This window comes from Siphateles boraxobius, unplaced genomic scaffold (assembly GCF_051911475.1).
Source record: "Siphateles boraxobius isolate OS27281-9 unplaced genomic scaffold, OSU_SipBor_1 5, whole genome shotgun sequence".
Taxonomy (NCBI): Eukaryota; Metazoa; Chordata; class Actinopteri; order Cypriniformes; family Leuciscidae; genus Siphateles; species Siphateles boraxobius.
The window spans coordinates 27409175-27428723 of record NW_027509141.1 but is presented as its reverse complement, the minus strand read 5'-3'; the positions used below and the strand labels follow the sequence as shown (position 1 = coordinate 27428723).

Sequence of the window (19549 nt, the reverse complement as noted above, 5' to 3'; positions counted from 1 at the left end):
TGAGACAACCTTTGCTTTGAGAGAGCCCTTCCCTTCAGCTTCCCACCATAACAGACAAAGAGCTGGTCTGAGGTCCTGAAACACTGCGTCCTGTCTACATAGGCGCGGAGAGCGCGTACTGGACAGAGCAGTGCAAGGCTGGGTCTGCCTCCTCCAGGGGCAGCGCTTGCAGGTTCACCACCTGGTCCCGGAAGGGAGTGGTAGGAACCTTGGGCACGTATCCAGGCCGGGGTCTCAGGATCACGTGAGAGTAAGCCGGCCCGAACTCCAGGCACGCTTCGTCAACGGAGAATGCGTGCAGGTCCCCTACCTTCTTGATGGAGGCCAGTGCAACCAGGAGCGCTGTCTTCATAGACAGGAATTTAAGCTCGACTGATTGCAGGGGCTCAAATAGAGCACTCTTCAGGGCAGTTAGAACCACTGAGAGGTCCGAAGAGGGAACGAGAGGAGGGCGAGGCGGATTTAGTCTCCTCGCTCCTCTCAGGAACCTGATAACCAGGTCGTGCTTCCCCACCGACTTACCTTCGATGAGGTCATGGTGTGCGGCAATAGCGGCAACGTAGACCTTCAGGGTGGAGGGAGACAGCCTTCGCTCCAGCCCCTGTTGAAGGAAGGAAAGCACAACGCTGATCGAGCATCTCCGGGGGTCTTCTCGGTGAGAAGAGCACCAGCTGACGAAGAGGTTCCACTTCAACGCATAGACATGTTACGTGGACGACGCCCTAGCGGAAGTGATGGTAGCCACCACCGCTGGTGGTAGGGTACTCAAACCTGCCTCGTCCCATCGAGGAGCCACACGTGGAGGTTCCAGAGATCGGGACGAGGGTGCCATAGGTGGCCCCGTCCCTGAGGAAGAAGGTTCTTCCTCAGAGGGATCGGCCAGGGAGGTGCTGTCGCGAGGAGTACTAGTTCGGAGAACCAGGTCCGGGCGGGCCAGTACCGCGCGACCAGAATGACCTGCTCCGCGTCCTCCCTGACCTTGCGCAAGACTACAGGCCACGGGCGGGTGCTTAGGATTGCGCCGAGAAGAAGCACTCTTGAGGACACATAGCATCGCAACAGAGCGTTCAGCCGGGGGGGACCCCAGTGTACCCATGGGCAGCGGCCCCATCGAGGGGAGGAAAGGCGGATGAGATCAGCGAGCGGTCCCGAGAAGACAAGGGGGTCTTCTTGGACTTCATCATGCACGTCCGGGAAGAGAGGTATTGGGGTTTGCCGTTGACGAGGGTCGGCGGCCTTACCCAAAACCCATCGTCCCAGGAAAGCATGGTCGTCATCTCCGGATCAGACTCAGGCACAGCCGTATGCACACCGGAAGGTGTCAGCTGTGACGAGCCCTCACTTCCAGAAGACTCAAACCCACCTAGTGATGCTGCAACAGACATGGCATCTTCTTCTGTAGCTTCAACTGAAACACGCGGGCCACCAGAGGATAGACTCGCGGGAATCAGCAGTTCACTAGCAGGCACCGTCATTGAAGAGGGGGGCTGGGGTCGCGGACACATAGTCGGCGCCTTGATCCAGACCGTAACCCTCAGGTCACCCTGGCCACCAGCCGAAGATCGGGGGGTGGATGAGGGGACTCTCACTCTTGCGAGTTCACCGAGTCTCGACCTATATATGACGCGATGATCACGTTCCCAGCGAGAACATGAGTCACCCACGAGCGCTGTTCAAGCATGATCAAAGCCCAAACACACTAGACAGCGCTCGTGCCCATCAGAGTCCGATACCAGTCCGCTGCAACCAGAAATGCACGGGCGAGCCGTCTTTAAAAATACGTGCCGCGTGCGAGCTTTTTTATGAGAGGAGAAAAAAACTCTGCGATGTTGAAGCGCACAGGGAGACACACACACACACTGGCAGATCACTGCACTGATCAGCAGGCACTGTGAGCTCGCTGCAGATCGCCGTCACACCAACACCGGAGAGAGAAGCTCGTCTCGTAGAGCGAAGTCAGAGATGACTGTGGAGTGAAGAAATACTCTTGGCTTCGAAGCGAAAACATATCTGCATGTTGCCGGCGTCCTCCTTTTATACCCACGAGGTAAGGCGGAGATACGCTATGCAAATTCCGCAGACCCATGGCATTTCTTTGCCATTGGCTTGTTTTGTAATACTCGAAGTCGATAGGTGTTCTAAGCGAAACCCCATTCGTCGTCATCCGATGTAACTCGGAGTGACAACGAAAGGGAACAATTATACTTTAGGTCACCGTTAAACAAAAATCATTACAGTAATCTTCTAAAAGATATGAATGTATTAAAACTGTAAAGATTTCATTTAAACAATCTTTTCATTTTTAAAAGATATTTAAACTTTTACGATTATGCTTTGAAATAAATTTAGTATGAACAAAACTTTGGCTCTGGAAAGGCGTTAGCAGACTAACATTACATGGTGCACAGAGGCTCATCTGCTCTGTCACCCTATATCCTGAAGCTAACATTATTGTCAGTGTTGGGAGTAACTCGTTACAAAAGTAATGCATTACAGTAACATATTACTTTTTGCTGTAACGCAGTAGTGTAAGGCATTACTAATCAGTTTTCAGTAATATTTTACTCGGTACATGTTCAGTAAGGCTTGCGTTACAACAGACTTTTAGTTTTAATTGTAAAACAAACAGAAAACAAAACTAAAAAAACAGGAAGACCTGGAGACATTAACGAATGAAAAATGCAAGTAGGCTAAATTAACTGTTCGTGGTCAGTCAATAGCCGCGTGTGGTGTCCAAGTCTGTAAATAAAGACTAAATGGCAGCGTCTGATATATTTTTTATAGCGATTTATTTTTTACAGGAGTGCCGTGATGATTTCGGCCTCTGCTCGCGCTGGCCAGTGGAAAAGCAGCTAATGGTGAAGATGGCATGAAGAAGACTATACATTCGCGAGATGGACGTATGAGCATTAGGCTATTCGTTCTGTGTTTTCTTTCTAAACAGTTAGACTATGTTTATGTGGTATTTTTCATGTTTTCATCACGCAATCATGTTTTTGATGCGGTGGTGACGCGTTCATGTAAGGGCGCTGCCGATAAAGCACCTAAGCTGTAACAAAGAACCGGCAAAAGCAATGATTATGAAAATGTCAAATATAGCAAGGAGACATTTTAATTGTTTATTAATAAGGTCAAGATGAAGTTGACGATGCCGACTCGCGATCTTCGCAGTAGGCTAGTGAATGCACCAGAGAGAAATGCACATTTAATTTCATAAGCAGAGAGCAGTCTGTTTTCTTTCGTTTTGAATTGTTCTGTTTACAAGTAGACATATCAATATAGATATATTTTTTCAGGTCCGTGAATAGGCTACCTTATAGGCTACGCTGAGTTTCGGTTCATTTATGAGACCAGCTCCAGTTCACGCGCTTAAATCCAGGCAATTGGTTGATGAAACATTGATTAAAATTAAGAATACAATTAATACAAAACGAAATCCACTTTAAAGAAAGGCTTTGTGTGTGTAAGGTCTCTGTGAAAGTTTTAAAGCAGTCTTTTAGTGCCGCTTCAGAGCGGTCGCGTCCGTAACGGAGAACTGTCACGTCTGTAGCCTAACATTGTTTTTTCCTCATAAATGAGAACACGAAAAATATAATAAAATAAATATTTTATGTTCTGTGGAGAGCCAACCCTTCTTCATCCGATTTGCGCAGTTTAATTCACAGAATTACAAAAAAAAAAAAAAAAAAAATCGTTGCCTCCTAAAAGTTAAAGTTTTTTTTTTTGGCACGCATGACTGTCTATTTCCATAATATTAAATATAAAACGCATGTGTAGACTGATATTCTTCTAATGTCTGGACTCCTTTCAGGTAGGAGCCTATGGATAAACAGACATTTCAATATTTTGGTATTAATGCATTTTCTGAGAATTTATTTTTGAAGTTTTGACTGCAATTGTCATGTCCATAAAGCTGGAATTCCCAAATTTTAAATAATTTATCATCAACTAGTTTTGTGGTGTAGGTCTACGTATTTTATAATGTTATGTTAACTTCAAATAATACTAATAGTAATTTAAAGATGTGGTAGCATTGGATCTGGACGGGAAGGATAACGCTGGGAGTTGGAAGGGGTTAGTTGCGATTCTGCAGGTTCGTGGATCTGAGGAGTAGCGATTTCGGTTTCATATCGCATATCGTTACAGCCCTAGTCATTTTAGAATGTTAAGTTCTACTTCTGTAGTTTGGTGAAAGTAACTCAAAAGTAATACAGGAGTAATGTAACGCATTACAATTCTGAGACAGTAATATTGTAAGGTAATGAATTACTTTTAAATAACAGTAACAAGTAATATATAATGTATTACAGTTTGGAAGTAACTTGCACAACACTGATTATTGTAAAGTAACATATTTTTCTGAAGATGTGCTGGTGATAGGAAGGAGCTTATAAGCAGGGTATCAATGGGGCTCGGCCTGAGGCATCACAGATTCTAAAAGTCTTCATTGTTGCTCTCTCACTACAGATAGGCCTATGTGGGGATTTTCTCTCAGATACTACTTGAGGAATTATTAAACATTTCACACAATGTGTGAGATAACTTGTGAGAGCCGGAAATTTCAAAGTTCTTTACATGCACCCTGATAAATAAAAAAATATAGTCAAGTTTTCCCCAGAGACCATCGATATAGCATATTTGTTTTTTATGAATTCATTGAATTTAATTAAAATCATATTTTTAAAAAGATCTATTTCAAACTTTTAATGCTTATACACTATGAAATAAATTTAGCAAAACATTCACAGTCTCATTCTGATCACTGAACACACCCCTCTGACTGTCAAACACTGGTGTGAGAGAGAAATACTCTGGGGTTCTTTTCAACTTTAAATGGTCAATATGGACATCTATGTGATAGGAGCTACTTCAACCCTGGTGAAAATGTAAGATGATTTTATTTTTTATCTAAATCTAACATAATTGGTACAGTAAATTTGTAAAATATTTATTTTAAATGAACAGAATGCTTTTCAACTTCAGTAATTTAGTAAGATTTTTTAATGAACGGCATGATTTTCAACTTCAGTAATTTAGTAAGATTTTAAATGAACAACAATTAGTAAACTATTTATTTTATATATGATTATTCCGCTCAATGTCCATTGACCATTATCAGCAGTGTAGCGACGTAATGTCACTTTCAAGCAGCTTTCTGTTGGTCAAATCCAGCTAATTCCAGTGACCAACTTGGTCCCATAGTGAAATTTTTGACCACAATTGCTGATCATGTGGATTCTTATTGAAATGACTGGAATTCACCAGTGAAAATTCACAGAACAACAGATAATTGTAATGCATCTTAACTCTGTTAAAATGTAAAATGTTTTCTGCTTGTTGTGACATAAGGAATACTGTTTTCGGGTCCATGTCTCTACTTCTACTTCCTATATCTTGTTTCTAATGAGAATACTCAACAACCATTATCATTGTTGATTCAAGTCACACATTTAAGCTTTTCAAAAGCCATAGTGTAAATTTCAGTCTCCAGTCTCCCAGCTAAGTAAATAATTTAACTCTGACATGTTGACCAAGAAACGATTTGAAGAATGGATACTTGTGATAACATATTATGTCTAGACACAAACCAGTAAACACTAAAACCACAAACATGTTTAATAAGTTATTTATAATGCAAAACGCATGAAAAAAGAAATCAAGTATGCAGCTATGTCTTCACTTTTTGCAACAGCCTCAACATACTTGGGGACAAAAGCTTGCTTTGAGTAGTTTGGGAACGCAGCTGGGCTGTATCCTGAAAGCCAGGCTGCACAGTATCATGGACTCGTAGTCATTGCTTCTGGCTATGTTACTAGTTTGCTCCAAGGGTTGGGAACCAAAACCGGACAGAGACTGGTTTATTGAATGGCATAGAAGAAAGCTGTAATCCAGGCTGGGCCAGCTGAGATGCAGGGTCATAAATTGATTGATCTAGAAATCTGGGGCCTCATTTATAAAATGTGCGCACACACAGATTTGAACTTAACGCAATGTGGCTCAGGGTCTAAGCTAGATGTAAGCACTTTTCCTTTTGGCAGAGAGTTGGAGGACTGCATGTTTTTGGAAATCTAAGCAATTCTTGCCGCTCGCCATTCTCAAGTAAAGGATTTAGATGTTGACTGGTGCTCTTTTGTCAATGACATAAATTAAACAGTGTTTACAAGGCAGATATCAGAAACTCATTTATTTGTTCACATTGGATGTAAATAAAACTGGTTGAACCCTCTGGGGTCTGAGCTGTTTTGATATTTGTGCTGATTTGTTACTTGTAACACTTTCATGGCTTAAGTCTGATTACACTGTATTCAGCAAAAACTCTGCTACAATAATATGTGAGCAGCATGTATGTAAAAATTTGTAGTGTTGAGGAAAATTAGGTTTATGCATGGTTTGTGAAAAAATGGCTTTTCTCAAATGTATTGTTGAAATGGGTGGGTAAATGTGCAGGCTTTTGTTTCTGCCTTAACAGCTGTAAGAACATGTTGAACAGTGAGCAAGTCTTAGAAATCAGGAATGGTAAATGAACATCTTGGGCCTTCAGCCAACAAAGTTTATACCCCATCTGGCTAGCATGTTCCCATTATGTTAATGCATTGGGTCAGTCTTTTGTGACCGTTTGAATGCATTTAATCACAAGCGTTTACACTAAAGGCAATCCAGTCAACTGCATTCAGCTACCTCTGGAAGATGTAGCAAGTGGACAAGCTCAAAACATTTTAGACCCTGTATTTATCATCCACTTGTTCGATCTGATCAACCAAAACTCATCTTACCACCAGGTGTAAACTGGTTATAAGAGAACAAAGCAGATTGTTCAAAAAACAAAAGTCCCTAATGCAGCACAAATACTAAAGACCATCACAGGTCAAAGACTTTCCCAGTAGATGCTTGAGGTAAACACCAAAAATCACAAACCTGTTTTATAAATATTTATTTTTTCAAAAACAAAGCAAATACATAAAGACAAAGTATGCAGCTATGACTTCACTTGATGCAACAACCTCAAGATTCCTGGAGATAAACGCTTGTTTTGAGTAGTCTGAGTGTATGTAGATGCTGGATCTTGAAAGTCAGGCTGAACAGACTGCATCACAGACTCATATCTTGAAGAAAGTGGTACATTACTAGGTTGCTCCAGAGGTTGGGAGCCAAGACTGGAACGATACCCATAACTTGACTGCTCTGACATAGGAAAGACCTGGAATCCAGGCTGCTGGGACACAGATTTGTAGTGGATTTGTGCTGACTGTTGGCCAATGGGTTGGTGAACAGACTGGTAATGAGCTTGTGCTGACTGCAGACCGTTGTGCTGGGGCACAGACTTATAGCGGGCTAGTGCTGACTGGAAGCTACCCAACTGGTCCACAAACTTTGAGCTGGCTTGGGTGGACTGCAGGCTACTGGGATGGTACACAGACTGGTATCTAGCTTGTGCTAACTGCAGGCTACTGGACTGGTCCACAGACTGCGAGTTAGAATGGGCTGGTTGTTGGATGTTGGACTGGTAGCGGGCTTGTGCTGACTGCAGGCCACTGGGCCGGGACACAGACTGGTGGCGGGCTTGTGATGACTGCAGTCCACTGGGCTGGACCAAAGACTGGTAGCAGGCCTGTGCTGGTTGATGGCCACTAGGCCAGATCATGGCCTGGTATTTAGCTTCTGCTAACTGGAGGCCACTGGCCTGGTCCACAGACTGTCGGCTGGATTGGGCTGGTTGTTTGATGCTGGACTGGTCCACAGCCTGGTATCTAGCTTGTGCTAACTGCAGGCCACTGGACTGGTCCACAGACTGGTAGCGGGTTTGTGCTTGTGCTGACTGCAGGCCAATGGGCTGGGACACAGGCTGGTAGTGGGCCTGTCCTGATTGTTGGCCACTAGGCCAGACCACAGCCTGGTATCTAGCTTGTGCTGATGGCAGACCACTGGACTGGTCCACAGACTGATAGTGGGCTTTTGCTAACTGCAGGCCACTGGACTGATCCACATACAGTGAGCTAGATTGGGATGGTTGTTGGATGATGGATTGGTCCACAGACTGTGAGCTGGCTTGTGCTGACTGCAGGCCACTAGGTTGGTACACAGACTGGTAGTGAGCCTGTTCTGGATGTTGACCATTAGGCCAAACCACAGACTGGTATCTAGCTTGTGCTAACTGCAGGCCACTGGACTGATCCAACAACTGGGAGATGGATTGGGCTGGTTGTTGGATGCTGGATTGGTCCATGGACTGGTCCACAGACTGTGAGCTAGATTCAGCTGGTTGTTGGAAGCTGGACTGGTCCACTGACTGTGAGCTGGCTTGTGCTGACAGACCATTGGACTGGTCCACATACTGTGAGCTAGATTCAGCTGGTTGTTGGATGCTGGACTGGTCCACAGACTGTGAGCTGGCTTGTGCTGACAGACCATTGGACTGGTCCACATACTGTGAGCTAGATTCAGCTGGTTGTTGGATGCTGGACTGGTCCACAGACTGTGAGCTAGATTCAGCTGGTTGTTGGAAACTGGACTGGTCCACAGACTGTGAGCTGGCTTGTGCTGACAGACCATTGGACTGGTCCACATACTGTGAGCTAGATTCAGCTGGTTGTTGGAAGCTGGACTGGTCCACATACGGTGAGCTAGATTCAGCTGGTTGTTGGAAGCTGGACTGGTCCACAGACGGTGAACTGGCTTGTGCTGACAGACCATTGGACTGGTCCACATACTGTGAACTAGATTCAGCGGATTGTTGGATGCTGGACTGGTCCACAGACTGGTAGCTGGCTTGTGCTGATAGACCGCTGGACTGGTCCACAGACTGGGAGATGGATTGGACTGGTTGGTTGATGCTGGACTGGTCCACAGACTGTGAGCCAGTTTGTGCTGATGGCAGGCCACTGGACTGATCTACAGACTGGTAGTGGGCCTGTCCTGGTTGTTGGCCACTAGCCCAGAACACTGATTGGTATCTAGCTTGTGCTGACTGCAGGCCACTGGGCCGGGACACAGACTGGTAGCGGGCTTGTGATGACTGCAGGCCACTGGGCTGGGACACAGACTGGTAGCGGGCCTGTCCTGGTTGTTGACCACTAGGCCAGACAACAGATTGGTATTTAGCTTGTGCTAACTGCAGGCCACTGCTCCGGGAGCCGGGTTGGTTGATGCTGGACTGGTCCACTGACTGTAAGCTGGCTTGTGCTGACGGAAGTCGACTGGTCTGGTCAACAGATTGGCCTGATTGTTGGATGCTGGACTGGTCCACAGACTCTGGGCTGGCTTGTGCTATCAGACCATTGGACTGGTCCACATACTGTGAGCTAGATTCGGCTGGTTGTTGGAAGCTGGACTGGTCCACAGACTCTGGGCTGGCTTGTGCTGACAGACCATTGGACTGGTCCACATACTGTGAGCTAGATTCAGCTGGTTGTTGGAAGCTGGACTGGTCCACAGACGGTGAGCTGGCTTGTGCTGATAGACCAGTGGACTGCTCCACAGACTGGGTGATGGATTGGACTGGATGGTTAATGTTTGACTGGTCCACAGCCTCTGAGCCGGGTTGTGCTGACTGCAGGCTACCGGGATGGAACACAGACTGGTATTTGGCCTGTCCTGGTTGTTGGCCACTAGGCCAATCCAGAGATTGGTATCTAGATTGTGCTAACTGCAGGCCACTGGACTCATCCACAGACTGTGAGCTGGCTTGTACTAACGACAGGCCACTAGGTTCGTATACAGACTGGTAGCGGGCTTGTGATGACTGCAGGCCACTGGGCGGGTACACAGACTGGTAGCGGGCTTGTGATGACTGCAGGCCACTGGACTGGGACACAGACTGGTAGCGGGCCTGTCCTAGTTGTTGACCACTAGGCCAGACAACAGACTGGTATTTAGCTTGTGCTAACTGCAGTCCACTGGTCCGGGAGCCGGGTTGGTTGATGCTGGACTGGTCCACAGACTGTAAGCTGGCTTGTGCTGACGGAAGTCCACTGGACTGGTCAACAGATTGGCCTGATTGTTGGATGCTGGACTGGTCCACATACTCTGGGCTGGCTTGTGATGACGGCAGGCCACTAGGCTGGTAAACAGACTGGTAGCGGGCCTGTCCTGGATGTTGCCCATTAGACCAAACCACAGACTGGTATCTAGCTTGTGCTAACTGCAGGCCACTGGACTGATCCACTGACTGGGAGATGGATTGGGCTGGTTGTTGGATGCTGGACTGGTCCACAGACTGTGAGCTAGAATCAGCTGGTTGTTGGAAGTTGGACTGGTCCACAGACTGTGAGCTGGCTTGTGCTGACAGACCATTGGACTGGTCCACATACTGTGAGCTAGATTCAGCTGGTTGTTGGATGCTGGACTGGTCCACATACTGTGAGCTAGATTCAGCTGGTTGTTGGAAGCTGGACTGGTCCACATACTGTGAGCTAGATTCAGCTGGTTGTTGGATGCTGGACTGGTCCACATACTGTGAGCTAGATTCAGCTGGTTGTTGGAAGCTGGACTGGTCCACATACTGTGAGCTAGATTCAGCTGGTTGTTGGATGCTGGACTGGTCCACATACTGTGAGCTAGATTCAGCTGGTTGTTGGATGCTGGACTGGTCCACAGACGGTGAGCTGGCTTGTGCTGATAGACCACTGGACTGGTCCACAGACTGGGTGATGGATTGGACTGGATGGTTAATGCTGGACTGGTCCACAGCCTCTGAGCCGGGTTGTGCTGACTGCAGGCTACCGGGATGGAACACAGACTGGTAGTTGGCCTGTCCTGGTTGTTGGCCACTAGGCCAGACCAGAGATTGGTATCTAGATTGTGCTAACTGCAGGCCACTGGACTCGTCCACAGACTGTGAGCTGGCTTGTACTAACGACAGGCCACTAGGTTTGTATATAGACTGGTAGCGGGCTTGTGATGACTGCAGGCCACTGGGCCAGGACACAGACTGGTAGCGGGCTTGTGATGACTGCAGGCCACTGGGCTGGGACACAGACTGGTAGCGGGCTTGTTGTGACTGCAGGCCACTGGGCTGGGACACAGACTGGTAGCGGGCTTGTGGTGACTGCAGGCCACAGGGCTGGGATACAGACTGGTAGCGGGCCGGTCCTAGTTGTTGACCACTAGGCCAGACAACAGACTGGTATTTAGCTTGTGCTAACTGCAGGCCACTGGTCCGGGAGCCGGGTTGGGCTGGTTGGTTGATGCTGGACTGGTCTACAGACTGTAAGCTGGCTTGTGCTGACGGAAGTCCACTGGACTGGTCAACAGATTGGCCTGATTGTTGGATGCTGGACTGGTCCACAGACTCTGGGCTGGCTTGTGATGACGGCAGGCCACTAGGCTGGTAAACAGACTGGTAGCGGGCCTGTCCTGGATGTTGCCCCTTAGACCAAACCACAGACTGGTATCTAGCTTGTGCTAACTGCAGGCCACTGGACTGATCCACTGGCTGGGAGATGGATTGGGCTGGATGTTGGATGCTGGACTGGTCCACAGACTGTGAGCTGGCTTGTGCTGATAGACCATTGGACTGGTCCACAGACTGTGAGCTAGATTCAGCTGGTTGTTGGATGCTGGACTGGTCCACAGACTGCGAGCTGGCTTGTGCCGACAGACCACCGGACTGGTCCAAAGACTGGTCAACAGATTGGCCTGGTTGATTGTTGCTGGACTGGTCCACAGACTCTGGGCTGGCTTGGGCTTGGGACACAGACTGGTAGTGGGCTTGTGATGACGGCAGGCCACTAGGCTGGTAAACAGACTGGTAGCGGGCCGGTCCTGGATGTTGACCATTAGACCAAACCACAGACTGGTATCTAGCTTGTGCTAACTGCAGGCCACGGGACTGATCCACTGACTGGGAGATGGATTGGGCTGGTTGTTGGATGCTGGACTGGTCGTCAGACTGGGAGCTATATTCAGCTGGTTGTTGGAAGTTGGACTGGTCCACATACTGTGAGCTAGATTCAGCTGGTTGTTGGATGCTGGACTGGTCCACAGACTGTGAGCTAGATTCAGCTGGTTGTTGGATGCTGGACTGGTCCACAGACTGTGAGCTAGATTCAGCTGGTTGTTGGAAGCTGGACTGGTCCACAGACGGTGAACTGGCTTGTGCTGATAGACCACTGGACTGCTCCACAGACTGGGTGATGGATTGGACTGGATGGTTAATGCTGGACTGGTCCACAGCCTCTGAGCCGGATTGTGCTGACTGCAGGCTACCGGGATGGAACACAGACTGGTAGTGGGCCTGTCCTGGTTGTTGGTCACTAGGCCAGAACACAGATTGGTATCCATCTTGTGCTGACGGCAGGCCACTAGGCAGGGACACAGACTGGTAGCGGGCTTGTGATGACTGCAGAACACTAGGCCGGGACACAGACTGGTAGCGGGCTTGTGATGACTGCAGGCCACTAGGCAGGGACACAGACTGGTAGCGGGCTTGTGATGACTGCGGACCACTAGGCCGGGACACAGACTGGTAGCGGGCTTGTGATGACTGCAGGCCACTGGGCCGGGACACAGACTGGTAGCGGGCTTGTGATGACTGCAGGCCACTGGGCCAGTACACAGACTGGTAGCGGGCTTGTGATGACTGCAGGCCAGTGGGCCGGTACACAGACTGGTAGCGGGCCTGTCCTGGTTGTTGACCACTAGGCCAGACAACAGACTGGTATTTAGCTTGTGGTAACTGCAGGCCACTGGACTGGGAGCCAGATTGGGCTGGTTGGTCGATGCTGGACTGGTCCACAGACTGGGCACTGGATTGGGCTGGTTGATTGTTGCTGGACTGGTACACAGACTGTGAGCTGGCTTGTGCTGACAGACCATTGGTCTGGTCCACATACTGTGAGCTAGATTCAGCTGGTTGTTGGATACTGGACTGGTCCACAGACTGTGATCTGGCTTGTGCTGACAGACCACTGGACTGGTCCACAGTCTCTGAGCCGGATTGTGCTGACTGCAGGCTACTGGGATGGAACGCAGACTGGTAGTGGGCCAGTCCTGGTTGTTGGCCACTAGGCCAGAACACAGATTGGTATCCATCTTGTGCTGACGGCAGGCCACTAGGCTTGTACATAGACTGGTAGCGAGATTGTGCTGACTGCAGGCCACTAGGCAGGGACACAGACTGGTAGCGGACTTGTGATGACTGCAGGCCACTGGGCCAGGGCACGGACTGGTAGCTGGCTTGTGATGACTGCAGGCCACTAGGCAGGGACACAGACTGGTAGTGGGCTTGTGATGACTGCAGGCCACTGGGCCGGGACACAGACTGGTAGCGGGCTTGTGATGACTGTAGGCGACTGGGCCGGGGCACAGACTGGTAGCGGGCTTGTGATGACTGCAGGCCACTGGGCCGGGGCACAGACTGGTAATGGGCTTGTGATGACTGCAGGCCACTGGGCCAGGACACAGACTGGTTGCGGGCCTGTCCTGGTTGTTGACCACTAGGCCAGACAACAGACTGGTATTTAGCTTGTGCCAACTGCAGGCCACTGGACTGGGAGCCAGATTGGGCTGGTTGGTTGATGCTGGACTGGTCCACAGACAGGGAGCTGGGTTGTGATGGCAGGCCACCGGACTGATCCGCAGACTGTGAGATGGCTTGTGATGACGGCAGGCCACTGGATTGATCCACCGACTGGGAGATGGATTGGGCTGGTTGGTTGTTGCTGGACTGGTCCACAGACTGTGAACTGGCTTGTGCTGGCAGACCACTGGACTGGTCCACAGACTGTGAGCTAGATTCAGCTGGTTGTTGGATGCTGGACTGGTCCACAGCCTGGGAGCTGGCTTGTGCTAACTGCAGGCCAATGGACTGGTCCTCAGACTGTGAGTTAGATTCATCTGGCTGTTGAATGCTGGACTGGTCCACAGACTGGGAGCTGGCTTGTACTGACGACCGGCCACTGGACTGGTCCACGGATTGTGAGCTGGCTTGTGCTGACTGCAGGCTACCGGGATGGACCACAGACTGGTAGTGGGCCTGTCCTGGTTGTTGGCCACTAGGCCAGACCAGAGATTGGTATCTAGCTTGTGCTAACTGCAGGCCACTGGACTCATCCACAGACTGTGAGCTGGCTTGTACTGACGACAGGCCACTAGGTTTATATACAGACTGGTAGCGGGCTTGTGTTGACTGCAGGCCACTGGGCCAGGACACAGACTGGTAGCGGGCTTGGGATGACTGCAGGCCACTGGGCCGGGACACAGACTGGTAGCGGGCTTGTGATGACTGCAGGCCACTGGGCCGGGATACAGACTGGTAGCGGGCATGTGCTGGTTGTTGACCACTAGGCCAGACCACAGACTGGTATTTAGCTTGTGCTAACTGCAGGCCACTGGACTGGGAGCCGGATTGGGCTGGTTGGTTAATGCTGGACTGGTCCACAGACTGAGAGCTGGATTGGGCTGGTTGTTGGATGCTGGACTGGTCCACAGACAGGGAGCTGGGTTGTAATGGCAGGCCACCGGACTGAGCCACAGACTGGGAGCTATATTGGGCTGGTTGTTGGATACTGGACTGGTCCACAGACTGTGAGCTGGTTTGTGCTGACAGAAGGCCACTTGACTGGTCAACAGATTGCAAGACAGTTTGGCCTGATTTTTGGATGCTGGACTGGTCAACAGACTGTGAGCCGGCTTGTGATGGCAGACCGATAGACTGGTCCACAGATTGTGGGCTGGTTTGGCCCGATTGTTGGATGCTGGACTGGTCCACAGATTGCAAGACTGCTTGTTCAGAGTTCTGGCTGCTGGCCTGAGTTGATATCTGGAAGCTGGGCCAGGCCACAGGTTGGTATCTTGCCTGTGCTAGTTGCACTCCACTAGGTTGAACCATGGAACCATAGCGTGACTGCACTAGTTGCTGGCCATGGAGCAATGCCACAAGTCCAGACCCATGGCTGCCTTGCCCTAACTGATAGCCGAGTTTTGAGGACTCATTTAAGGTAGAACTTGAAACCTGGACTGGCACTTTACCAGAAATCAACTCGGAACTAACTTGAAGTCTACTTCTCTGAGGTTTGACAATGGGCTGGCCACTGGGCTGCACTGCAGACTGGTAGCCAACTTGCACTAATTGACCACTAGAGGGGGAGCTGCTGGCTAGTTGCTGGCTACTAGATGCCACCGACTCATTACTAGACTGTACTACAGTTTTATAGTTGAGCTGTGCTGACTTGGGTAGAGACTCAAGGCTCATACTTTTACCCATTGCAGTACTCACAGAACCAGAAACAAGACTGCCACTGCCAGCTGAAGAAAGAAGATATCCTTGAAGTTGACTTCCAGCATCAGAACCAGGCTTATATATATTAATCACTGGTCCAAAGCCTGAAGAGTCATTTTGAGGACTATGGTTTACGCTGCTATAAACACCCTTAACTTGTGCAGCACTGTAAGTGATATTCATAGATCTTTGAGGACTAATGGGATATGATACATCATCCCAGCTGTGGGAACTTCGTGGTTTCACATCATCCTTCACGGGGAAACCAGCCTCATTGTATACAGGATACCGTACATTCCTGACAAAACCATCAACTAGAAACAAGAAAAAAACAAAGAAGTCAAACAGACATGTTAGTAAACCTGAATTATAGAACTTGCCTGGATAAACCTTACCACTTCCAATATGGCCACAGACACAAAGACTAAGAAGTGCCAAAGAAAGACTGTAAAAGAAAAAAAAACTGTTAGAAAAATGTCAGTTGTTAGCAAATGCCAAATTCCTCAATTTATATCATACCTTAAGGGTCGGATAGTGGTACCCTCCATGGCCAACCAAAAACACAGCTCAGCAAGACCACTTCAAAATCATAAAAACATACTTGCCCCCCCCAACACATGTTATTGTTTCTGAACTGGGCATTTTATAGTGCCAGCAACTGCCATTTACTAATTGTTTCCTGACAATCAGTTGTCATGGGAACATATAATACTTAATTATTAGGTTCAGGTGTCACACCTCTGATCATGACAACAAGCATTTCATTAATGATATTTACTTTTTATATTACTGAACAGAAAGCACTGCACACAATTACATTTTTTTATGAGCATCAATTTTTATTCTATTTCAAGTGGAAATAAATTTGAGCATTTAAGGGAGCAGTAGTAGAGGGAAGTGGTGTAAAATCAAGTTTTGCAAAGAGGAGCGGCTAGCCTATTGCTATTTTGCAAAGATAAGAATGTGAAAAACAGACGTGTGAACCATCCTTTCACTTTGTAGCCTTCTCAGAGTATTTGTTTAACATGTTATCCTAAATAGCCTCCAATAAGATTCATGCTCTGTTTAATTTTTTATTTGACGAATAGGTCAGATGTTTGCTGCTAATTTAAGGCCCCTAATTTAAGGCGCGTTCGTGACGGCACGTAATATACGCAATTACGTTGAAAAGGTCACGCTTGACGTAAGCGGAAGTACAGAGTGTTTACAAATGTATACTTTTAGCCTTTTTAATATTAAAACACCCAGGATACGCACACAAAACGGGCATTTCAAATGGTAAACTGACAAAGACATTTGAATAGGTGTATATGGTCCTCCTTCCTCACATTTGTAAACACTGACTCGGTACTTCCGCTTACGTCAAGCATGACCTTTTCAACGTAATTGCATATTACGTGCCGTCACAAACGCACATCACAGAGCAGAGCAAGGCGAGCATTTTTATTTAAAACTTTTTTATTTATTTTTGAAATAACCGATCGTTTCGCTAGATAAGATCCTTATTCATTGTCTGGTATCGTTTTAAAGCCCTTTGAAGCTGCACTGAAACTGTCATTTGGACCTTGAACCGTTTGGGGCCCATTGAAGTCCATTATATGGAGAAAAATCCTGGAATGTTTTCATCAAAAACCTTAATTTCTTTTCGACTGAAGAAAGAAAGACATGGACATCTTGGATGACATGGAGGTGAGTAAATTATCCTTTTGAACTAATCTTTTAAAGCAACAAAACTACATAAATCATTAAATGTTAAATGTCATTAAATGACGTCGTCATACTCAGATTCTATTCAGAATGTGAGTCTGATACTGCTCCATTGGGCTGTGGTTATGGGGCGTGTGTCAACCGAACCAGGAAATAAAAGGCCTCTGCACTCAATTGGATAGATCTAGAACCAATCAGAGCAACGGAGTAAGTGACGTAAATTGAGAGATAGATTAAAGTTGATAGATTAAATTTTTTCCGAATCCCGTAGTAAGGACGGCAAAACATCTTTCCCATCGACAAATGCCTTGATCGTGGTTCTCTGTTCCTCTTCTAAAATTAATGCGCTGTCGATATGGAATTATTTTTGTTTCAAAAAGAATGAACGTAACTTTATAAAACTGAACGTAAATTTTTCAGAAACTATCAAAAATATGCCATTACAAAAGAAGAAACACACAATGAAAATGAAAAAAATTAACTCAGTCGCACAAATTTAACAGGCTCTTCAAATATGCTTCATTCTTTGTTAATGTTTTTCAAAGATCCGTTTTCGCAAGTAGTGGATTCTGAATGCATTGCCACAGATTTCGCTTGCGCTTCGCAGTTTTTCGTTTGCTGTTTTGAAACAAACCTCTTGTGGGGGTGGGGCTAAACAGTGATCTACTCTGATTGGATAGTGAGCTTTTGATGGACAGGTGCTCTCTGACTTGGAAGTACAGACGTCACTCAGTGGCGCGCATATTGGAAAGCTCTCGCGATGATTGGGATCAATCGGGTTAGCCAATTATTTAATCAGGATGGTTACTTATTTACTTATCAAGAATTTCTCTCTAATTATAATATTCCTGTTAATCCAAAACAGTTTTCCAATTTATTTGGTGCTATCCCTAATGGTGTCATTATGCTATTTAAGGGTCATAATAGTTTTTTGACAAGTTCTGAAATGCCTCTCCCAGACCCGGCTGACACGAATATAGGCAGGATATGTTTTAAATCTACATAAAAAAATAATAAAGATATTCGTTTTCTCTTTCTCAATGATTGTTTCCACTCCTCTTGTTGCTACAAAATGGAACACATTGGAAAATATTTCATGGAAGAAGGTTTGGACTTTCCATAACAAATTGGTAAATTAGGTCAAAGAGATTTATTTTATGCTAATTCATCAATATTATCCTGTTAAAACGTTCATGGTGTCAAAATTTAAATTAAGTAGCCTATAGATACAAATTGTACTTTTTGTTAGTCAGAACTTTTGGCATTGTGATACAAGAAAACTTTGGCAAGACATTTGCCAGTTCATTGTAAACTACAGTATAGCCTATATATGAAGACTTTGAGCTTTATTTCATGTTTTTTTTTTTTTTTTTTAATTTTTGAGAAGCAATATGAGAATATTTTTTTTCTTTGCAACTTAATTATTTTGCTTGCAAAATATTTTATCGACAAATGTAAAACTATGAAAGTTACCCCCAATTTTTCTCACTTTCAAAATGATGTTAAGATCTATATCAAATCCTTATCTACCTCTTAACAAATAGGCTACTAAAACTTTGAATGTATGCTCAATTTTTGACGTTTTGTATAATTATTATTATTATTTTACTTTTGTTTGTATTTATTTGTTTTTCTTTCTTTCTGAACCCCTGGCTCTCTTTTCTGGCTTATGGATCTTAATTTTTGTATTCTGTAAGTAAATGTTTAATTAAAAAAAGAAAATAAAGAAAAAAGCTCTCCATTTGTATGCAATACGTTGTGCTTTGTATTACTAAATATGTAAATAATATTTGACCTTCGATCGTCTCAGTCTGTAAAGATGAGAGAGACACGGAGACTCAGGAGACACGGAGCGGCATCATCTTCCTCCTCCGCTTGTCCTTCAAGGCAGCTTGAAGTAAGTTTGTGTTGCTGAAGTAACCAATAACATCGATAAAAGTTTTATTCATGTACAGTGTGCAACAGTTCGTTGCGGGTTATTATTGTCATTCACAAATTTGCAATGCACTGTTTAAAATAAAGCCAGAACTGTTGCACACTGTACATGAATACAACTTTTATCGATGTTATTGGTTACTTCAGCAACACAAACTTACTTCAAGCTGCCTTGAAGGACAAGAGGAGGAAGATTATGCCGCTCCGTGTCTCTCCTGAGTCTCCGTGTCTCTCTCATCTTTACAGACTGAGACGATCGAAGGTCAAATATTATTTACATATTTAGTAATAGAAAGCACGATGTATTGCATACAAATCACCGTGAGAGCTTTCCAATATGCGCGCCCACTGAGTGACGTCTGTACTTCCAAGTCAGAGAGCACCTGTCCATTAAAAGCTCACTATCCAATCAGAGTAGATCACTGTTTAGCCCCACCCCCACGAGAGGGTTGTCTCAAAACAGCAAACAAAAAACTGCGAAGCGTAAGCGAAATCTGTGGCAATGCATTCAGAATCCACGATTTGCGAAAACAAATCTTTGAAAAACATTAACAAAGAATGAAGCATATTTGAAGAGCCTGTAAAATTTTTGCGACTGAGTTAATTTCTTTCATTTTCATTGTGTGTTTCTTCTTTTGTAATGGCATATTTTTGATAGTTTCTGAAAAAGTTACGTTCAGTTTTATAAAG

General features: G+C 46.2%; 1 protein-coding gene across 1 annotated transcript; it reads right to left on the bottom strand.

Annotated features, from left to right (window-relative positions):
• Nucleotides 1-6914: 6914 nt before the first annotated feature.
• On the bottom strand, nucleotides 6915-15823 carry LOC143711399 (uncharacterized). The gene is made up of 4 exons (XM_077202847.1): nucleotides 15737-15823; nucleotides 15613-15662; nucleotides 10129-15531; nucleotides 6915-9909 (listed from the first exon to the last, which is right to left on the bottom strand). The coding sequence occupies exons 1-4, from the start codon at nucleotides 15763-15765 to the stop codon at nucleotides 6977-6979; spliced, it is 8415 nt and encodes a 2804-aa protein (XP_077058962.1). The 5' UTR covers nucleotides 15766-15823; the 3' UTR covers nucleotides 6915-6976.
• Nucleotides 15824-19549: the final 3726 nt, after the last annotated feature.

Bases quoted from the DNA above. Each gene is read 5' to 3' on its own strand.
- LOC143711399 (XM_077202847.1), bottom strand. From the start codon at position 15,765: ATGGAGGGTACCACTATCCGACCCTTAAG. The intron at 15,663-15,736 runs GTATGATATAAA...TTTCTTTTACAG, and splicing joins ACCACTATCCGACCCTTAAG to TCTTTCTTTGGCACTTCTTA. The intron at 15,532-15,612 runs GTAAGGTTTATC...TCTTGTTTCTAG, and splicing joins CTGTGGCCATATTGGAAGTG to TTGATGGTTTTGTCAGGAAT.